Below are 17,264 nucleotides of genomic sequence, written 5' to 3'. Positions count from 1 at the left end.
AGGACAACTGTGAACAGTCGTGTGACTGTGGCAGGCTATTGGTGATGTGAGGGTTAAAAGTAGCATGCCAAAACAACCAATACAACACTATAAGACACTGTATGTTGGTTATATTTGACAGTAGGTTAATAACTGCAGGAATGTAATATTCTGATGAAAGTGAGAGATTGATTCAGAAGAGCAGGAGAGAGGTGCTCACCATAAACTCTAGCAGACATCCCATTTTTAGGGTTAGCAGCCATTAAAAACATCCTTTCACATAATGCATTGCACACATTCATGATCATAAGGCACAATCAGAATCTGGATTCAAGTTTATAACGAAGTAGGTTTTCATATACAATGATTTTTCAATGGTACATTGGTGCATACAATAAGCATAGAGAGGATAAAAACTATTTTTTTATTAAAACTCCTATAAGGAAGGAACTTTTAAATGTTTATGAAACAGTAACATTTTTCCTCTGATGATTATACATGACTTGTAACAGCAAACGAGTCCATGAGCGAAAACAGCATTTTGCACAGTTCCAATTTTTCCCGGCAACTCAGATAAAGCCATTTACAGCAGGCAGACCGGAAAAGCCTGTTACCTGAGCGGTACTAAATCAAAGTTGAATGTTATTCTTTCAAGGTCACATATACATACATTACCTCATTGCGACAAATTTACGGTCTCTCTTTATTTACGTTATCACTCGCTTGGGCGCTGGCTTCGTAAAAGAGAAATACCGTTTTTATCCTAAGGTGCTGCTCGAATCAACAGAAACTGAACATTCCTCTTATCTACTTTAAAATAGACTGATTATAATTAACATGCTTTATTAGACTCCTAATATATGGGGATTTATATTTGTTCTTATATGTTTCTCGTACTTATTAACTTATATTTTACTTTCTTTTAACTTATATCATTACACTTTGTACTACTGTGGTGAAAAGTGAATTATCTCCTCATCAGTCTTTCTTTTACTCTCTGCAGATGTGGTCCACACAGTGGGGCCGATTGCACAAGGAGGAGTTGGAGAGGGGGAGAGGAACGCCTTGAGATCATGCTACAAGAACAGCCTGAAAGCAGCCACTGACAGTGCTGCACGCTCTGTGGTGAGAACAGAGGGATGAGGTGATGCAAGCTGAGTATGGTTGCCATGACAAACAGGAAGGAAGGATGAGTTGTTTTGGTGAAGAGAATGTAGGAGAGATTGGGTTGAAATAGGAGATTAATGGAAGAAACCCGCCAAAGAACAGGACACAAAAAAATGAAGAAAGGAATGAACGGATAAGAAGAAAGAAGGATCAGAGAGGCATGCGTTTGTTAAAAGATAATGAAAAGAAAACTTAACATGTTGAAAGAAAATACTAAAGAAAAGTAAAAAAAGAAGTCTCAAGGTACGAACACACTGCACATTGCCGCGCGGCGAGTTTCAATAGAAAGTCAATGTATTTCGAGCGCCGCCGTGCGAACCGGCGGCGAATGGGGCGGCGCGGCCGCCGCAGAAGTTGAAAATATTGAACTTTTCGCCGCCGGCCGCGCCGCGATAGCCAATCAGCATTGAGCTCCTCCCGACGTCACTCACTTCGGGACCACGTGCACATTCAATGAGTCATCGGGCGGCGGCCGGCGGCGGACACAAATGAGCCAAATGAGCCAAAATGATCACGCGGCGCGGAACCTGCAATTCGCGCGGCCAACCGCCGCGCCGCGGAGTGCAGTGTGTTCGTACCTTCAGAGAGGCTGTGTGAAGATAAATGCAGTGGTTTTGTAGTGTCACTACTCAACAGTTCAATTTAAAACATTTGTGTGCTCCAAACATTTGAAGCCTTAATATATCATTTTCATTTTTAATTTATATGTTACATCCCAAAAATTTGCATTGGCATTTTCTTACCTTCAAAATGTATATATGTGCGGTGTCACAAAATATTATTTGACTTATACTGTAAATATATATATATTATAACATAGACACGTTTAATCATTCTCATTCACCAGCTATTTAATACAACCTCTCTTCAATTAGGCAACAGTTTTCCCCCCCGTTTTTTTCCCTCTTTTACATTAAGCCTTTTAAGCTTTGTGTTATTAATTTCACTTCCACTGAATTTCATGTTTATCTTTCTTCTCAAAGGAACTTGTGAGGTATGTCTGCTCTCAACATCGCTTGCCAACTCCACAATCTGGTCAAATGAACAGATCTGGATACACAGAGAGCGTCCTAGCATCTGTTCGTAGCACAGTATTTGACAGCAGCTTGTGAATCTGCCAGATTTGATTCACTTTGAAGTTTACTGAGGTGTAGCATCTAACTGCCTGACATGGATCTACAGTCAACTACTTCCGGTTAAAATATCTTTAATAATAGGTATAGTAGGATGTTTATTTAGTGTATCTCCTTTAAAGTAAATATAATTTAAAAACTGCTTCAGGAGAACAAAAGGTTGCAAAATAAGATCACAAAAAAACATACAAAGACCTCAAAACAAAGCCACAAGGTAAAAATAATTAAAATAGGCAAGAGGGCACTCAAAATAAATCATGCAAAACAACAAGCAAAGGACATCTGAAGGTGAGACAAAGGCCAGTTTGCAAAGATGGGCCATAATTTGCTTTTTTTAAAACATCTTCAGAGACCACAGACACTACTGTCTGTTTGAAGGAAGAGAGTTCCATAGTGTTGAAGCACCATCAAAGGCACCGTCCCTTTTGTTTTTAAAAACCAACTCTATGCTCTTAAGTGAACTACTGTTGTAGTTGAAATAGAGACGGTCAGATATTGCGTCTATACGTAAAACAAGTGCCTTAAAATGAATCCTAAACCTGATGGGAAGCTAAGGTAAACAGGATAAAATGGGTGTGATGTGATTCGTCTTGCTGGACTTGCTTAACAGCCTTGCAGCAGCATTCATAGAAAGGTATTGCAATTTGTAATTGTTCCTGCTGACCATAGTGGTCACAAAGAGTTACCTTTCTAAATTAATTTGAGTGCCACAGGGGACAAAATTTCACAGTGCTTTTTTTATTTAAAAATGCTTTCTTCTAAAATGACCCTCTGTATTTGTCTACGTCATGTTGACTTTGTTCAAACTCGCAACAATTACTATTAAGAACTCTTTGTGTGGCCAACAGTGCTTTCAGTGTAGATATACAGTACACATGTGAGTGTTTTTCGTAGGGAGATGAACAGGAGAGGGAGAGAGAGAGGTGCAACAAAAGTGCCCGACAGAGAGAGAGAGTGCGTGCGTGCGTGCGTGCGTGCGTGCGTGCGTGCGTGCGTGCGTGCGTGCGTGCGTGCGTGCGTGCGTGGGTGAGGAGAGAGATGAAAGCAAGCAGGCTGTTATGTGACCAGAAACAGACTTTAACCACTTTGTTTGTCATCCTTACTCTGCAGGCTTTTCCTTGCATCTCCACAGGAATCTACGGTCAGTGCTTGTGCTGCTTAAGTGTGTGTGTGTGCGCGTGCATGCATGTGTGAATTATCATCAAGTGTTTATAGTTTGCTTAAGGCTTTATTCTGAAATTGTTGATTCTTTTTTAATGAGTGAAAAAAGCATACATTTTCATACAACACAGCAAGAAGTCATCTGTGTGCCTGTGTTTATATGCTGAGCAAACAGGCCATGTTTTACATCACATGCTTGTTTCCTCTATCGTTCTGTTTAACGCGGCTGCTGAGCCACCCGTTACCACTTGTCACATTATCTCCTGGAGCCCAGAGGTGGTTCTCAGATTAAGGCCTTGGATTAAGTCTGACAGATTAAGACCGATTAGAGTTCAGATAGTGTCAGATTGACTGTAATCCCCTTTCATGCTGGCAGCAGGAGAGAGTTAGGGATAGTGCTTACACACTCCCCTGGGGTGGCTTTGGCTGTGAAGGCCGGTTTGTCGACACATCTTCCCTGTTGCTATATTGAAGAAAAGGCCAAAGTTGTGATTGAGTCAGTGGTTTATCCTTGTCTTCCTCTCTGTTGAACCTCATTGTCGATGTCTCCCGATTTTTTAACAAACACTTCCAATGTACTTATTATGGAATGTGTAGTCTTAAAAAGCAGTACATTTTCATTAAGCTAAGCAACCAATAGATGGGAAACTATTTATGGCAGCGCATACCCACGCAGGTGCTTTCAATCATTTCCTGTAGTTTAACTGGGAAGATCCGTTCTGGGAATCACGAGGTCCGCCAGCACAATGGACCGATAAAAATAGTGTTCACATTTTGAGGGTAATTGTAGCCTTGATTATGTTCGGCAGTAAAATGTTCATCCTTTCCTGGAAGTCTTGTGTTTTTGTTCAACACAGGAGTGGTGAGGGGGCTTTTGTCTACCAGAAACGTGGCTAATGCATCCTGCGTGCAGTTCAGTCAGGGCTACTAGCACCCTTCTGCTGAGGTTAGGAAAAGATCATGGTTGAATATTTAAAAAGTGAGCACGTCCTGTGTTGTGCCGCGAGCCCCTTCTTAACTATTCAAACAAGGCTATGATCTTTCCTTCACATTAACCAAGGCCTGAATGTAACCACGAACATGAATTATGCCTTAGTTGCCATGACACTGTATGCAGCAAAACAAAGGAAATACTTTGCAAATACATTCCTTACCAACGTTCCCGTATTACCCTGATTATACTTAATCTGGATTGGCATTGCAATTCAGTCAAAATATATTTGCTGTTGGAATTAGTTGTGTATGAATGTCTACATTTTGCATATAGCTAATGAAAAAGTTAACCGAAGAGCAAGGCAAGTCTGCAGAAGAACAGTACTTTCGTATTAGTTAGGAAAAAGGCAAACGTGTCCATTTTTTCCCCCATCAAGCATCAAAATGATATGACAACCCTTGTGGTATGAATACTGCGTGTGTGTATTTGGATGCCTAAACAAGGCATTGTTCTGCATCAATCTGCGACTGATGTATGGCATAATTACTGTATAAGCACATTGAATGTGTCTGTTTGGGCTGAGCAGTTGGTCCAGTTGATGCATTTTAACTGCCATTGTGTCACGTTTCCAGCAGTGGGAATAATTTTCGGGTCTTGGGTCGCTGAATAAATATATAGGAAGTGCCAGATGTCTATCTCCATTTGTCTCCTGGTAACCAACAAGTGTGCTGTGTCTGTACCTTTCTGGATTAAGGGAGTCGAGATGAGGGATCGAGGGAAAACAAAGAATACATTGTGTTAGAGTAGTGGAAAGGAAGAACGGATACCTGCTAGTGTAGAGAACACAAACACACAGATCTGTTGCTGCACCTGTTCCTGCAATAATGTGTGTATATTTTTCATGATGTTTGTGTGTGTGTGTGTGTGTGTGTGTGTGTGTGTGTGTGTGTGTGTGTGTGTGTGTGTGTGTGTGTGTGTGTGTGTGTGTGTGTGTGTGTGTGTGTGTGTGTGTGTGTGTGTGTGTGTGTGTGTGTGTGTGTGTGTGTGTGTGTGTGTGTGTGTGATTGTGCAGGATATCCACCTGAGCAGGCTGTGCACGAGGCGCTAGCAACTGTGAGGGAGTATCTGGATGAACATCATGACAAGGTGCGTATACGCATTGATGTGTGTTTGTGTCTGTGTGTGTGGTTCTCTTTGTATGTGTGTGTGGTTGGCAATTCCTTTCGCAGCTGTTGTTTTTGTTTTCTTGTGGGAGCCAGGAGAAGGGGCTCATTGAGATAACACGCACACACAGTGACACGCACACACACACACATATTTAAACACACACTCCACAAGTTCTGGCTCTCAAGCTCACGGCCAAGTCTGTGTTTTAATTGGCTCCTTGAGGGACTAAACTCTACCAACACAAACACATGCACACACACCAACTCACACACACACTTTCTCTCCGGAGAAACTGCAAGCGGAGAAAAGACAAAATGATGGAATAGATGACTGGAGGGAAGGGATAGACGGGAGGGGGGGGGGGGGGGGCAGATAGAGAACACAGGAAACTTTCCAATCAGTCGTTTACATGCTCTGAACTCTCCTCCCCTCTTCCTCATTTTCTTTCCAGGCCTCCTCCTGTCCCCTCTTTTCAATCTTTCTTTTTTTTTCTCTCTAGAAACACAACAGCATATCACCTCCCAGAGAGGGTGTTGACGATGTTATTGTTAGTGCTCCAGCCTCCAGAGACTCTGTAGCAATACTAGTGGACTGGTGCCGTCAGCTTTAGCCAGCTCAACAAACGAGCATTAAAATGACATGTTTCACCATGGAGGCCAACATTCAACAAGACTTAAGCGGCAGAAAATTAGTCCAGGAAGACAAATCAACAAAGCACTCATTTACATTCTGCAGAGGAAATAGTTCCACTGCTTGTTTGTTTAAAGGTTGGGTGAGTGGGTACGGGGTTTCATTGTGAACAAATTATAGATGGCAACCAAATTTATTCCCATGCATATAAAGTATTAATGTTCACCAGAGCAAAGTGAGTTCACTCTTTAATTGAGCCCTCTCCATTTAATTTTTTACTTTTTTTACAGTGTGTTTTGTTGGGATTGCTGCGGCTTGTAGTGCTGTTAATGTAGAAATTGAAATAAAAAATGACAGACAGAGAGAGAGAGAGACACACACACACACACACACACACACACACACACACAATAATGGACACAGACGGGGCAGTTTGCCAACACTCGGCATCAAGTGTAATCATAAAAGACATGAACCATTTATTTGTAAACCTAATAGCCAAGGCAGTGTTAAAATTTCCTATTTATTAAATTTTATTTCATTTTATTACATTCATAGTCGACCAGAGAGTTTAGACAAAAAGTGTTGTGTGACATTTGAGAAAACTATACAAACATCAAGGTCCATTTAGTAGGTGTTCTGGGGCTTTTCTTATCATTATATGATCTTCATCAGCAGGTGGCGTTTGTCACTCTGTCGCGGAATTGACTGCCCCCCCCTCCCTCCCCCTTGGTAACCGTTGCTCAACTGTTCTTTTAATTTTCTCAAAACACAAAAAGTTAAGCTATATTACCATGATAAATAAAATCTCACTGATGTATTTAACCATGCTTATAACTATCCTCTTTCTCACCGCCGGGAAAATGTTTAGTTGCAGAAAAGCAGATGAAAGGAAAGCTTGATGAGAGATTGCATTGAAGTACAGACGCCATAGTGGAACAGAGGCTAACCTGGATGGTACATCATGACTTCAGCTCTCTATATTGTATCAAATGTAATATAAAAATGCTGTATCGTAAAGTCAAGAGGTAATTGTAATGTTAGCCTAAACTTTGATAGCATCCAGCACCGGCTTCCACATGGGAAGACAATTGGGGATATACCCCACGGTTGATTTTTGCTTTAACGTAGCCATTAACCCCACAAACTTTTGATTTATGAAATGTTAACTCTTGGCGATGGACATGATTACTACTGTAGGCAGCTAGTTACTGTAGCTAACTTTTCCAGCGCACGTATTGAGTAGATAAACGCACTGTTGCACAGGCTCTGGCGGCTAAAGGTGCGGCCACACGTTACGCGTGTAACGCAGCTAAAATGTTGCTTGATAATTTTGTGTCAAAAATGGTTCAATGTACGTGACGTGCTTAGTCTCCCTCCCGATAATTTATTTCCCCTATTCAACCATGGCTGCGATCAGACCCGACACAACAACAACACGGCCAACAGCTGTGCCAAAAGACAAATAAACAGCAACTGCACAAATAGCCTAGCATTAAAACAGCATTGCATATTCACGCCGCTCGGAAATTCATACAAACAGCAAGGCAGCTACATAACAAACACAGTTACAGCAGCATCGGTGCAGAATAAAGGCAAGTAGCCAACATTACCCTACCTGGCTGTGACAGGGGACCGTGGCTGGCGTAGATAAACACCGGTGCTTCGCTGTACTTGTCGTGAAAGTTCCCCGGACATAGCCGTCATGTTTGGGTTCATAAAATGAGGCGCTAGCCGCCCGCACACAACCGGGTGAGTTAACTAATGCTATCCGGTGCTAACTTGGTTTATCGGCTAAAGCACAGCTACACATATTCACTGAATTAACCAGGAAGTCCATTCTCCTGGTTTACTTTCCCCACGTCTTCTATTCCCGAGCGGCTGTCATACAGCAACGGCCGCTCGCAATAAATTTTCCTCCTCTGTGTTTTTCAGCCTCTGTGTACACTGTTCTCCGACCGTTTTATATTTATTTCGTCCATGGATGTCTTCCAACAAAACTAATTTCAACATTCTCACATGTACAATCCATAAAACCATGACGAAAAGGAGGCAGGGTGCCAATGTATGTGACGTCGGGTCAAGCTCAACGCTGATTGGCCAACGCGGCTAAGTGTCACGCGTAGGAGCGTAAAAAGTTAAATTTTTTGAACTCCGTGCGTAGGTGCGTAGGCCCGTTAGGTGCGTATATACGTGGCTCATACGCAGCTAACGCGCCTAAAATGTTGCTTTAGCGCGTGTAACGCATCTACGCGCCATCTACGCGCGTAAACCAATGATTCCCTATGGAAAAATTGATGATTGTATACGTGTCTGTACTCGTGTAACGTGTGTAGTGTGGCCGCACCTTAACATGTGATTGGACAAATGCTGCCCAAGGGAAGAGTTTAGCGAACAGTCCATTATGGATGTTTAAATTGAACGTAGTCTTTGAATCTCAGCTTTTAAACCAATATCGACATGAAGTCCAACATCTACAAATCCATAACTGGGAAGCTCCATGTGCTGATGAGGACCCTTTGAAGTCATTGAAAGCTCATGAACAACTATTAAATGGACCTTAAGATCTTGTGAAAAACATTGAAATTTCTTCTTATTAAAGGAAAGTTGTGCACGTTTGCATTAGGACTTAATGAGTATATAGTCTAACAGACTGCTTTTCTGTTTGAGAATGGAATATTTACAGGCTTTGTTTCCCTTACAGACAGTCAGTTCTGAGACCAGAGCCCATTACATTCACTTGATGTTATTGTTAGCTTTAGCATCTCCAGGGTGCTTGTTGCAATAGTATCCCTACCGCTACAGTTTTCTGGAAGCCATTTTGCATATCTCTTGTAGCGTTGTTGCTTTAATTTTTTATGATTGAGGCTTCAAAATGGTGGAGGTGACAAGTGGAGTCAACTCTGTGCGGAGGTGAGAGATTTTCTAACAAGAGCCCATATCTTCCCTTTAAGCTTCCATTCAAATCGTAATGAGGGATGTGCAACAAACTTGAAAAACACGGGCTGCGGTCTAACAGGATGCTGAAATGTGTTTATTTTAAAGCAATGAGACTTAAAATCCCACACCAGACACAAAATGACAGAAACAACCCACTATAAATTGCATTGGACCCCAAAGATCTAATGCTTTGTAGAGACATTAGGTTGGTAATAATGTTTGGGACTAAGAAATAAGAGCGCATAGCGGAGCTAATATCCCTGGAGACATCTTTTTACTGTAGCAACAGTAGCTTTAATCATCAGGATAGATATAGCACTGTACACTGGAGGCCTACTGAATGTCCAGATATACAAAGCATTGAGCATAAAGATTGTTTATTGTTGTAAAATAGCTGCACCCACTCCAATGTCTAAAAATTATTTGAAATCTATTATGTTTATGGCTTTGCGTGTGTGTGTGTGTGTGTGTGTGTGTGTGTGTGTGTGTGTGTGTGTGTGTGTGTGTGTGTGTGTGTGTGTGTGTGCACCCTGTGTGTGTGTGTGTGTGTGTGTGTGTGTGTGTGTGTGTGTCACACACACATAAAACACACACACACACACACACACACACACACTCAACAATAGAAGTACTAGACCTAAACAGGAACTTCTTCTCTATCTAACCTCTTTCTCTCTCTCTATACCTCTGATTCACATAAACATACAATTTCTCTCTCTCTACTTCCCTATTCTCTCTATCTACTCCATCTCTCTCTCTCTCTCTTCTTTCTTCTCTCTCTGTAGTTCTGCAGCACCCTGTCCCCAGCTCGCAGTGTAATAAGCGCTGTGTTGAGGCATGATCATATTAGTAGGCTAATAGGGAAGTAATGGACTGATGCATTGGCTGCATTCTCCTGATATCGCCGCCCCACAATGTCACACACTGCTACATTGTTCCCCGCTGCTATTGATTAATTCACGGTTATTGTATGGGCTTGTACAGTAATAAAGGTCATTGTGTGTGTGTGTGTGTGTCTCAGGTGGACAAAGTCATCTTCTGTGTCTTCTTGCCGACGGATAAGGAGCTTTATCTGCTAAATCTGCCGCTCTACTTCCCTGCTGGTGAGTTATCTTTCTCCCTCTCTCTCTCACACACACAGACATGCACACAAACACACACACAAACTTGCAACAATGCAGTGATGACAGCTCAGCTCAGCTCAATTTAGCTATACGCAAATAGAGACACACTGTGGTGTGATAAATACGAATGCATCATCCAATGTGTGCTATTTGCACATCCAGTATATCCACACATAGGCCTAGATGTGGTCATTAGAGACATAGTACTATGCCACACACCAAATTGGGTTTAATTACATCGAATAATGTATTATTTCCTCCCCCTGCACACATACAGCACATGCAGTGACATAAAAAGCATTCCAATACACAGAAACACAGTGGCTCCAACCACATGTTGTTCTCAAAGGTTTTTAATGCGCAAAAGCACACAAACACATACAGATTTTTTTAATTTATTCAATAAATTAAATCTATTCTTACACAAATTCAAATTGGCAGAGGGCAATTGTGTCAGCTATTTGTTTTGGTGAGTTAAGACATTGTGTTGCTAATTATCACTGTACATAGTAATATGGGGTTACACAAGGAATAGGGAGTGTGTGTGTGTGTGTGTGTGTGTGTGTGTGTGTGTGTGTGTGTGTGTGTGTGTGTGTGTGTGTGTGTGTGTGTGTGTGTGTGTGTGTGTGTGTGTGTGTGTGTGTGTTTGTGCGTCAGTTTTGGCCATGTAACATTTGAAAACTTAGACATTTCTCAGCCAATCATTTGTTTTTTTGCCCTCATTCCTGTCTCCACTACTTTAGCCTGACCAATGACAGAGCAGCTTATTGTTCAGGTAACCAGCATGGTGTGAATCAACTGGTCAACAGGAATAACTACATTAATTCAGTTTGTAGACGTGTAGTTTGAACCGGTGTGTGGAATCTAAATGATGTGTAAATAGAGGGAAACCCTGACATTGCCTCCATAGGCACTTGCTGTATTTTGGGGAATAAACTCATTCAAAGTCATTTTTTTGCACCTCAGTGAAATGAAAATGGCTTCTTGCATCCCTTTCATTCCTGAGTGCAAGTATTGAGCTATGCTGGCCTGCAAGCTAGCTAGTTTACAAACTGTTTCTTGAGGAAGAACATTTGAAAAGCGTTTTCCCTCCAATGGTTAAAATAGCGTGTGGTTTAATTAATAGGGCCTCCATGGCTCCTCGTTCAATCTTCAAATCCTGTCTAACCTGTTTTCAAAATGGGCTTACGGAGAAGTCGTGGGCCGTCATTGCAGATTGATATGTTTGGTTAAATGAAATTTAGTAAATACGTAAATTTTATGTTGGCTCGAGCTGTGACATGATGACTTCACCCATTTTGTTTTGATTGCACTCGTGATTGATAGTGTTATATCGCCAAGCAGCCTGGGCTCCTAAGCATGATCACTCATTCACTCAATTATTCAAATTAAGCATTGGTATTACAACTGCAGACTTAACCTCTTATGTCTTACTTAACCACTGCTATTAATCAAACTCACCTCTCCCCTCCAAAAAATGTTGAGAGAGAGAGTTAAACCATCTCATGATTTTGTTTTGTTTTTTAAATATAAAAACACTTTTATATAAAGACATAAGTCTTGTCACACAGCTGCTGCCAAAGCCAAGCTTAAGTACAACAAAGAGGTGCTTGAGATAAAACCCACACATTTTCACTTCCACAAGTCTTATACGGCTGCACAGTCCTGTGTCTATTTCGGTCTAAATCTTTCCTCTTACCTGAATTATTCAGACAGGGCAAAATCACTCAAACTCATATTCTCAATACGCAGTAAGAAGTCGGTATGGACTTGAATTAGTACATTTGTCCTTGTTATAGACCTTACAAGAACAATCAGACTTCTTTTTTCCCTCTTTCCAGACTTGTGTCACAAATAAATAGTTGCGATAAATTATCTGAAATAAGGAAAAGGTACACGCCAAAGATTAATCACAACAAACAGGCAACACTTCACACACTGTGCTGCCAACACAAACATGGAGGCATGAACAAAAGACAACCAACGCAGTGAAGCAAGGTTGACATTGAAACCAAAGCTGGGACTCTTTTTGTTTAATTTTTAAATGAAAGGAGAAATTTCATGGTCTCAGCGGCAATGAAGCCAAGGCAACAGAGAAATGCTTCAGGGGTTTGAATATATCACCATCTGTAACATTAATATGCATGCTGCCTAACAGTTCAAGGCAAGATATTGTAGAACCAATATGCATGATATTTAACATATTTTTTTTTTACCTTTATAATTCAGAGTATGTTTTAAGACGCACAACAGCAAAATAGCAGAGGTTTACATAAAAACTAACTCACAAACATGCACAAAATGAAAACATACCAAGTTTGCAGTTTTTTAATACGTATGCCCTCATAGGCTAGCCTGGCTCCGCCCGCCTACCTACATCCAGCCAAATTTAATTTTCCCTTCTGAAGTACGATGGTCTGGTTGGACCAGGCTACTCATAGGCAAGGTGTTGGAGAGTAAGAGAGGAAAGACGAGCAGCCTCATTAAAATTAAGGCAAGTCAACTGCAGCCGTATCTTTCACACAATTGACATTGGGTTAAGAGTCTTCATTTTTTTAAATCAAGAAGACCAGCTATTAAAAATAGCAGGATCTCAAACTTAAATGCTCTAAGTACTCTCTACTTAAACTAAAGTCTAAATATGTAAGAAGTTCACTAAAGATTGTTTTGCACATTTACATATAACAATGACTGAGCCACTTCCCACTAACATATAGTACAGTATGATGTGCTATATGAGTACGAGTTCACAAGATGAGACCGGTGATATTCTATATTTTCATATTGTCCACAAATCCCATAAAAATATCAGAAACTTCAATCATTGTTTCCCTTTCAACAAATATTTGATGTATATTTGTATCCAAACCATGATATATCCTATTCCTTTTGACATGTTCCTTCATTTTCCATATATATTCATGATAGCATCAAGTGCATTAAACGAATGCTGAACATAATCTCTAATACATTCACTATTTAATCTAGTAAGGGCGACAAACGACAGTGCATAGCTGTTTTAGAAATGCATTTTGCCCTTTTAAAAAATACAACTTTAAGCTGTTTTGATTAATGTCATGTATGGGAGCCAGTGTGTCTGACGTCCCTACCGACTTTAATTTATAGAGCACTTTGGTCAATTCTGGTCGTTTCTTAATTGTGCTATATAAATTATATAAACTTGGTTTAATTTGAAGGCAGAAAGTATTGACACACTTTCACATGGTTGGTTTGGGTCTCTTTTTTTTTCTTTTTTTTTTAACTGTTCCCTGTACAACGCATAACCCAGAATTTTGGAGAAAAGTTGCCCAAAGTAATTATAAGGTAAATCCAGAAAATGTTTTAGTGGCTGATTTCTAATTGGCCTCCCTATACAAATAAGTCTTTCATCAGTCACAGTACCAAAATATCTTAGAATGGTTAAAAACAAATACAGGCTATCTACATTTTAACACTTGAAGCTGAATTAAGAGACACTATAACTTTTATAACAATCAATGTATGTACCACTGTATCCTCCTATGGAAGGAAAACAGAGCGAGTATAGACGGTGAACAAAGTGGAGCATTAAGCAGCAGAAATGCCAGATGTTTCCATGGGGAGTTAGTGGAGACCATAACAGAGAGGAAAAAGAGAGTGAATATTAAACTCGTATTTGCCAGGTGCCCAGAAACTAGACTTTAAATTAATGAATGTTGCTCCGTGTTTATGTGTAGCTAGTTTACCAGAACGACTTTGAAGTCATAATGTTGCGTTTACAGCTCTGCTTCCAGCTGGCCAAAAAAAACAAAATCAAACTATGGGACTTTAAAGGCTAAATACTGTAGGCGCAATATCAGCTTTGGTTTCATGGTCCGATTGTAAAGTTGAGTAATTTTTTATAAGGAATATTGAGCCACAAGTCCATCCAGCTTCAGAGTTTCTCACTTGTGTGATGAGGCAAATTCTTAGCTTCCACTCGACATGCTGCAGCTTCAAACTGTGGCAAAGCATCAACTCTTCACTTCAAGCATGAAATCAGCACTTTCACATCTTCACACTGGGCCGTTTGACTAAAGAGGTTATTTTCCACAAAAATGCAGGTGTGTTCCTTCTCAAAAGTCCGTGCTAGCTGTTGGTGTCCTTCTCCTTTTAACGGATGTGCAGCAGATTTCGTAGCAGCAGTGAGCGAGCAAGCAGTAGCGGTGCTTGGCTGCCTGATGAGCTGGAACTGTCCGCCTGTGTGACAGAGCTGCTGCAGGCAGGCCTCCAACCCCCCACTATAAACCTTAGGTGTCCCCTACACCTGGCACTGCCCACACTTGCTGTCTGTTTGATGTGTGTGTGCGCGTGTGTTTGCATGTTTTGAGCGTGTCTGTAGTTGGAGTGAAAGTGACTAATCCTAGCTAACAGATCTCTGCAGGCTCCAAAAGCCAAAATGTTATTAACCGCTGCATGACCGAGGTAAGGTTCTTTCCTCCCTTGTTTTAAATAAGGTTTCAATGTGTTCCTCCTCCAGCTCCCACAGAGGCCACTGTCCAGAGTAAACTGTGAGACAGTGGATTCATCACCTTCAGTTGCTGTGGATACACACCGCTCGACATCCATATTCCTTCTCCTTGCTGTCGTCACAGATCAGTGTTCTTCCTCAGCAGGAAGAACGCTTGTAAATGGATGATTGCTTTCTGAAGCTCACACTGGCTCTTCTGCAGATGTTGATTAGTTTGTATTTCTCTCCCACTAATGGCTCAGGGTTAATAGGGGTGTTGTGATGAAAGTGTGAAATGATGTTGGTATTTTCCCTTGTGAAAAATTGACTGTTTGTACCTTCTAGCTGCACTCTAACTTGACCTGTATCGACTGTGATCAGTGGTAGCTTTGCATCATGCTTTCAAAGTGCACTGTTTCCTGCGTTATTTGAATATTGGGATTCCAATGTGTGTGCATAATGACAAAAGCTTATTAAAATGAATCACACAGGCTCCCGGTTTGTATGAATTGATTATTTCTCGATACGAGTCAGTGAGCTGCAGTGTCAAGAGTTTTCTCATGTCTGTAGGTGAAGGAGGTCCTCTGTTTATCTATCAGCAGTGTTGGATAGTAACTATTATATCTACTGAAGCTCTGCACTGAGGCAGTCAGCTAGTTGATAACTGTCTGTCCGCTGCTTGTTGATGAGCAGGTAGTGTTCAGTGTTTTTTTTGTTCAACCTATTCACTGATGCTAGGAGAGCGGTTGAATGTAAATTTGCTGTCAGACAGTGAAACACTGAGCTGAAAGTCACTATAAATCAGATTCAGGTGATAATTCTCTGCATCATCATCACGAGGCACACCTCTTTTATTGTCGCATTGTTTTAATGCTGGCATTTGACACATTGGTATCATAAAAAAATATTGATTAAAGCCGCCATATCATAATAATACTTATGTACTCTACTTAAGTAAAAATGTGGATGCAGGACTTTTTCTTGTCATCAACAGTTATCATATCGCAGTGGTTTATACCTTCTTTACTTCCACTGCCAGAAGTATCCTTTTTTACAGTTTTTCCACTTTCATATAGCTTGGTTATTTTCTCTTTTTTGGACGACCACAGCACCTGTTCATTTTAAACGGCAATCATCAATCTTCCTTCCCCCCCTCCCCCCTTTATTTCCTTTGTCCCTCCGTGCTGTCCAAATCCCATCTACCCTGTCCGCCTGTCGGAACACACCATATGTGTATTAATACAAGAGCTATCATGCCTCTCCCTACAGCCCATCAGCGTGAGTTTTTAATTGTCTGTTGCAGGATGTAGCTGTGACGTGTCGGCGGGGACGCAGGCGGTGATTTGTGTGAAGCCAAATGAGTGTTTAGCGAGCCATCGTCCCGCCCCACGACTCTCATCTGCCAACAGCCATCTTTATTGATTCTAAACAATCTGCCACGGCTGGAGAGAACTGGGGACAAAGGAGGGTGGTGGTAGTAGAGGGAGGGAAAATTAACTATAAAGAATATCAACAGGAAATTGGGGTAGAGCCCGCCCCCTTTTCCCTAAAAGCTTCATCTGTCATGAAGGGGATTGTCTTTTGGAAACAATAAACAGATGGAACAGGGAGTGATAAAAAGAGAGAGGGAGCGAGGAAGGATCGAGGAGTTCAAACTGAGAGACGGGGGAGGGGAAAACATTTTGGGGATGAGGGGATGCAGAGCCGACGAGAGGATGGAGAGAAAAAAGAGGGATGGAGAGCCTGATGAACTCATCTAAAGGCGCTCTGTTTTTTTTTGTAATAAGCAGCAGACTGTGAAGCTACTCTTCAACCAGTCACTCTGAGTAATGAGAGAGAGAGAGGATGAGAGGATGAAAAGACAACGAGACTCATTATCCCCTGACCAATTTTCATCACTGTAACGTCAGTAATCTCTCTCTCTCTCTCTCTCTCTCTCTCTCTCTTCCTTTCTCCCCGGGATTCAAACAGTCCACGGCTCTGTTTGAGATGACAGATGAAGACCAATTACGTTAACTGTTTCGTTAACTTGAAGGGTGATTCCCTGCCATCTTTCAGAACATACACTGGTAATCCTGTTGGCCCTAGAATTTGCTGTCTGCTCACGGCCCTCAACAACACTTGTGTGCGTGCGTGCGTGTGTGTGTGTGTGTGTGTGTGTGTGTGTGTGTGTGTGTGTGTGTGTGTGTGTGTGTGTGTGTAGCTTCAATGCCATTAATAGTTGAAGACTTTACAGTGCTGTGGAAGTATGTGTGCCTGTGTTGAAAAATGTCTTGTGCATGTATGGTTGACAGTCTCCGATGATTGTGCACTTGCAGGTGTTTGATGAAGAATTGTTTGCAGCTTATGTACAGTAACTGCTGATTCTGTCTTTGTTCCTTGCAATAGAGCAGGTTACTGCCGTGTCAACATGTTTTCTGCACTTCACCTCTTACCATTCCTGTAAAATTACCCTGGGGTTAGACAGAGGCAGGGGCATGGCTTTTACCTGCTATCTTGGAATGATTTGCATGAATTGAATCACAATAATGTAAGCTTTCCAAAGATATGCTGCAGTAAAC

At 41.3% G+C, this 17,264-nt stretch overlaps 1 protein-coding gene across 1 annotated transcript in view; it reads left to right on the top strand.

Moving 5' to 3' along the window:
* Window positions 1-15,190, top strand: part of macrod1 (mono-ADP ribosylhydrolase 1) — a 107,928-nt gene extending 92,738 nt beyond the window's left edge. Inside the window, exons 6-10 of the mRNA XM_080036174.1 lie at window positions 983-1,104; window positions 3,390-3,420; window positions 5,447-5,520; window positions 10,133-10,214; window positions 14,734-15,190. Coding sequence (XP_079892300.1) covers window positions 983-1,104; window positions 3,390-3,420; window positions 5,447-5,520; window positions 10,133-10,214; window positions 14,734-14,768 — 344 coding nt within the window. The 3' untranslated portion in view covers window positions 14,769-15,190. The remainder of the gene's footprint in view (window positions 1-982; window positions 1,105-3,389; window positions 3,421-5,446; window positions 5,521-10,132; window positions 10,215-14,733) is intronic.
* Window positions 15,191-17,264: the final 2,074 nt, after the last annotated feature.

This window comes from Ammodytes marinus (genome assembly GCF_949987685.1).
Source record: "Ammodytes marinus genome assembly, chromosome: 10".
NCBI lineage: Eukaryota > Metazoa > Chordata > Actinopteri > Uranoscopiformes > Ammodytidae > Ammodytes > Ammodytes marinus.
The sequence above is the reverse complement of the archived record's forward strand: the minus strand, read 5'-3'. Positions and strand labels throughout refer to the sequence as shown.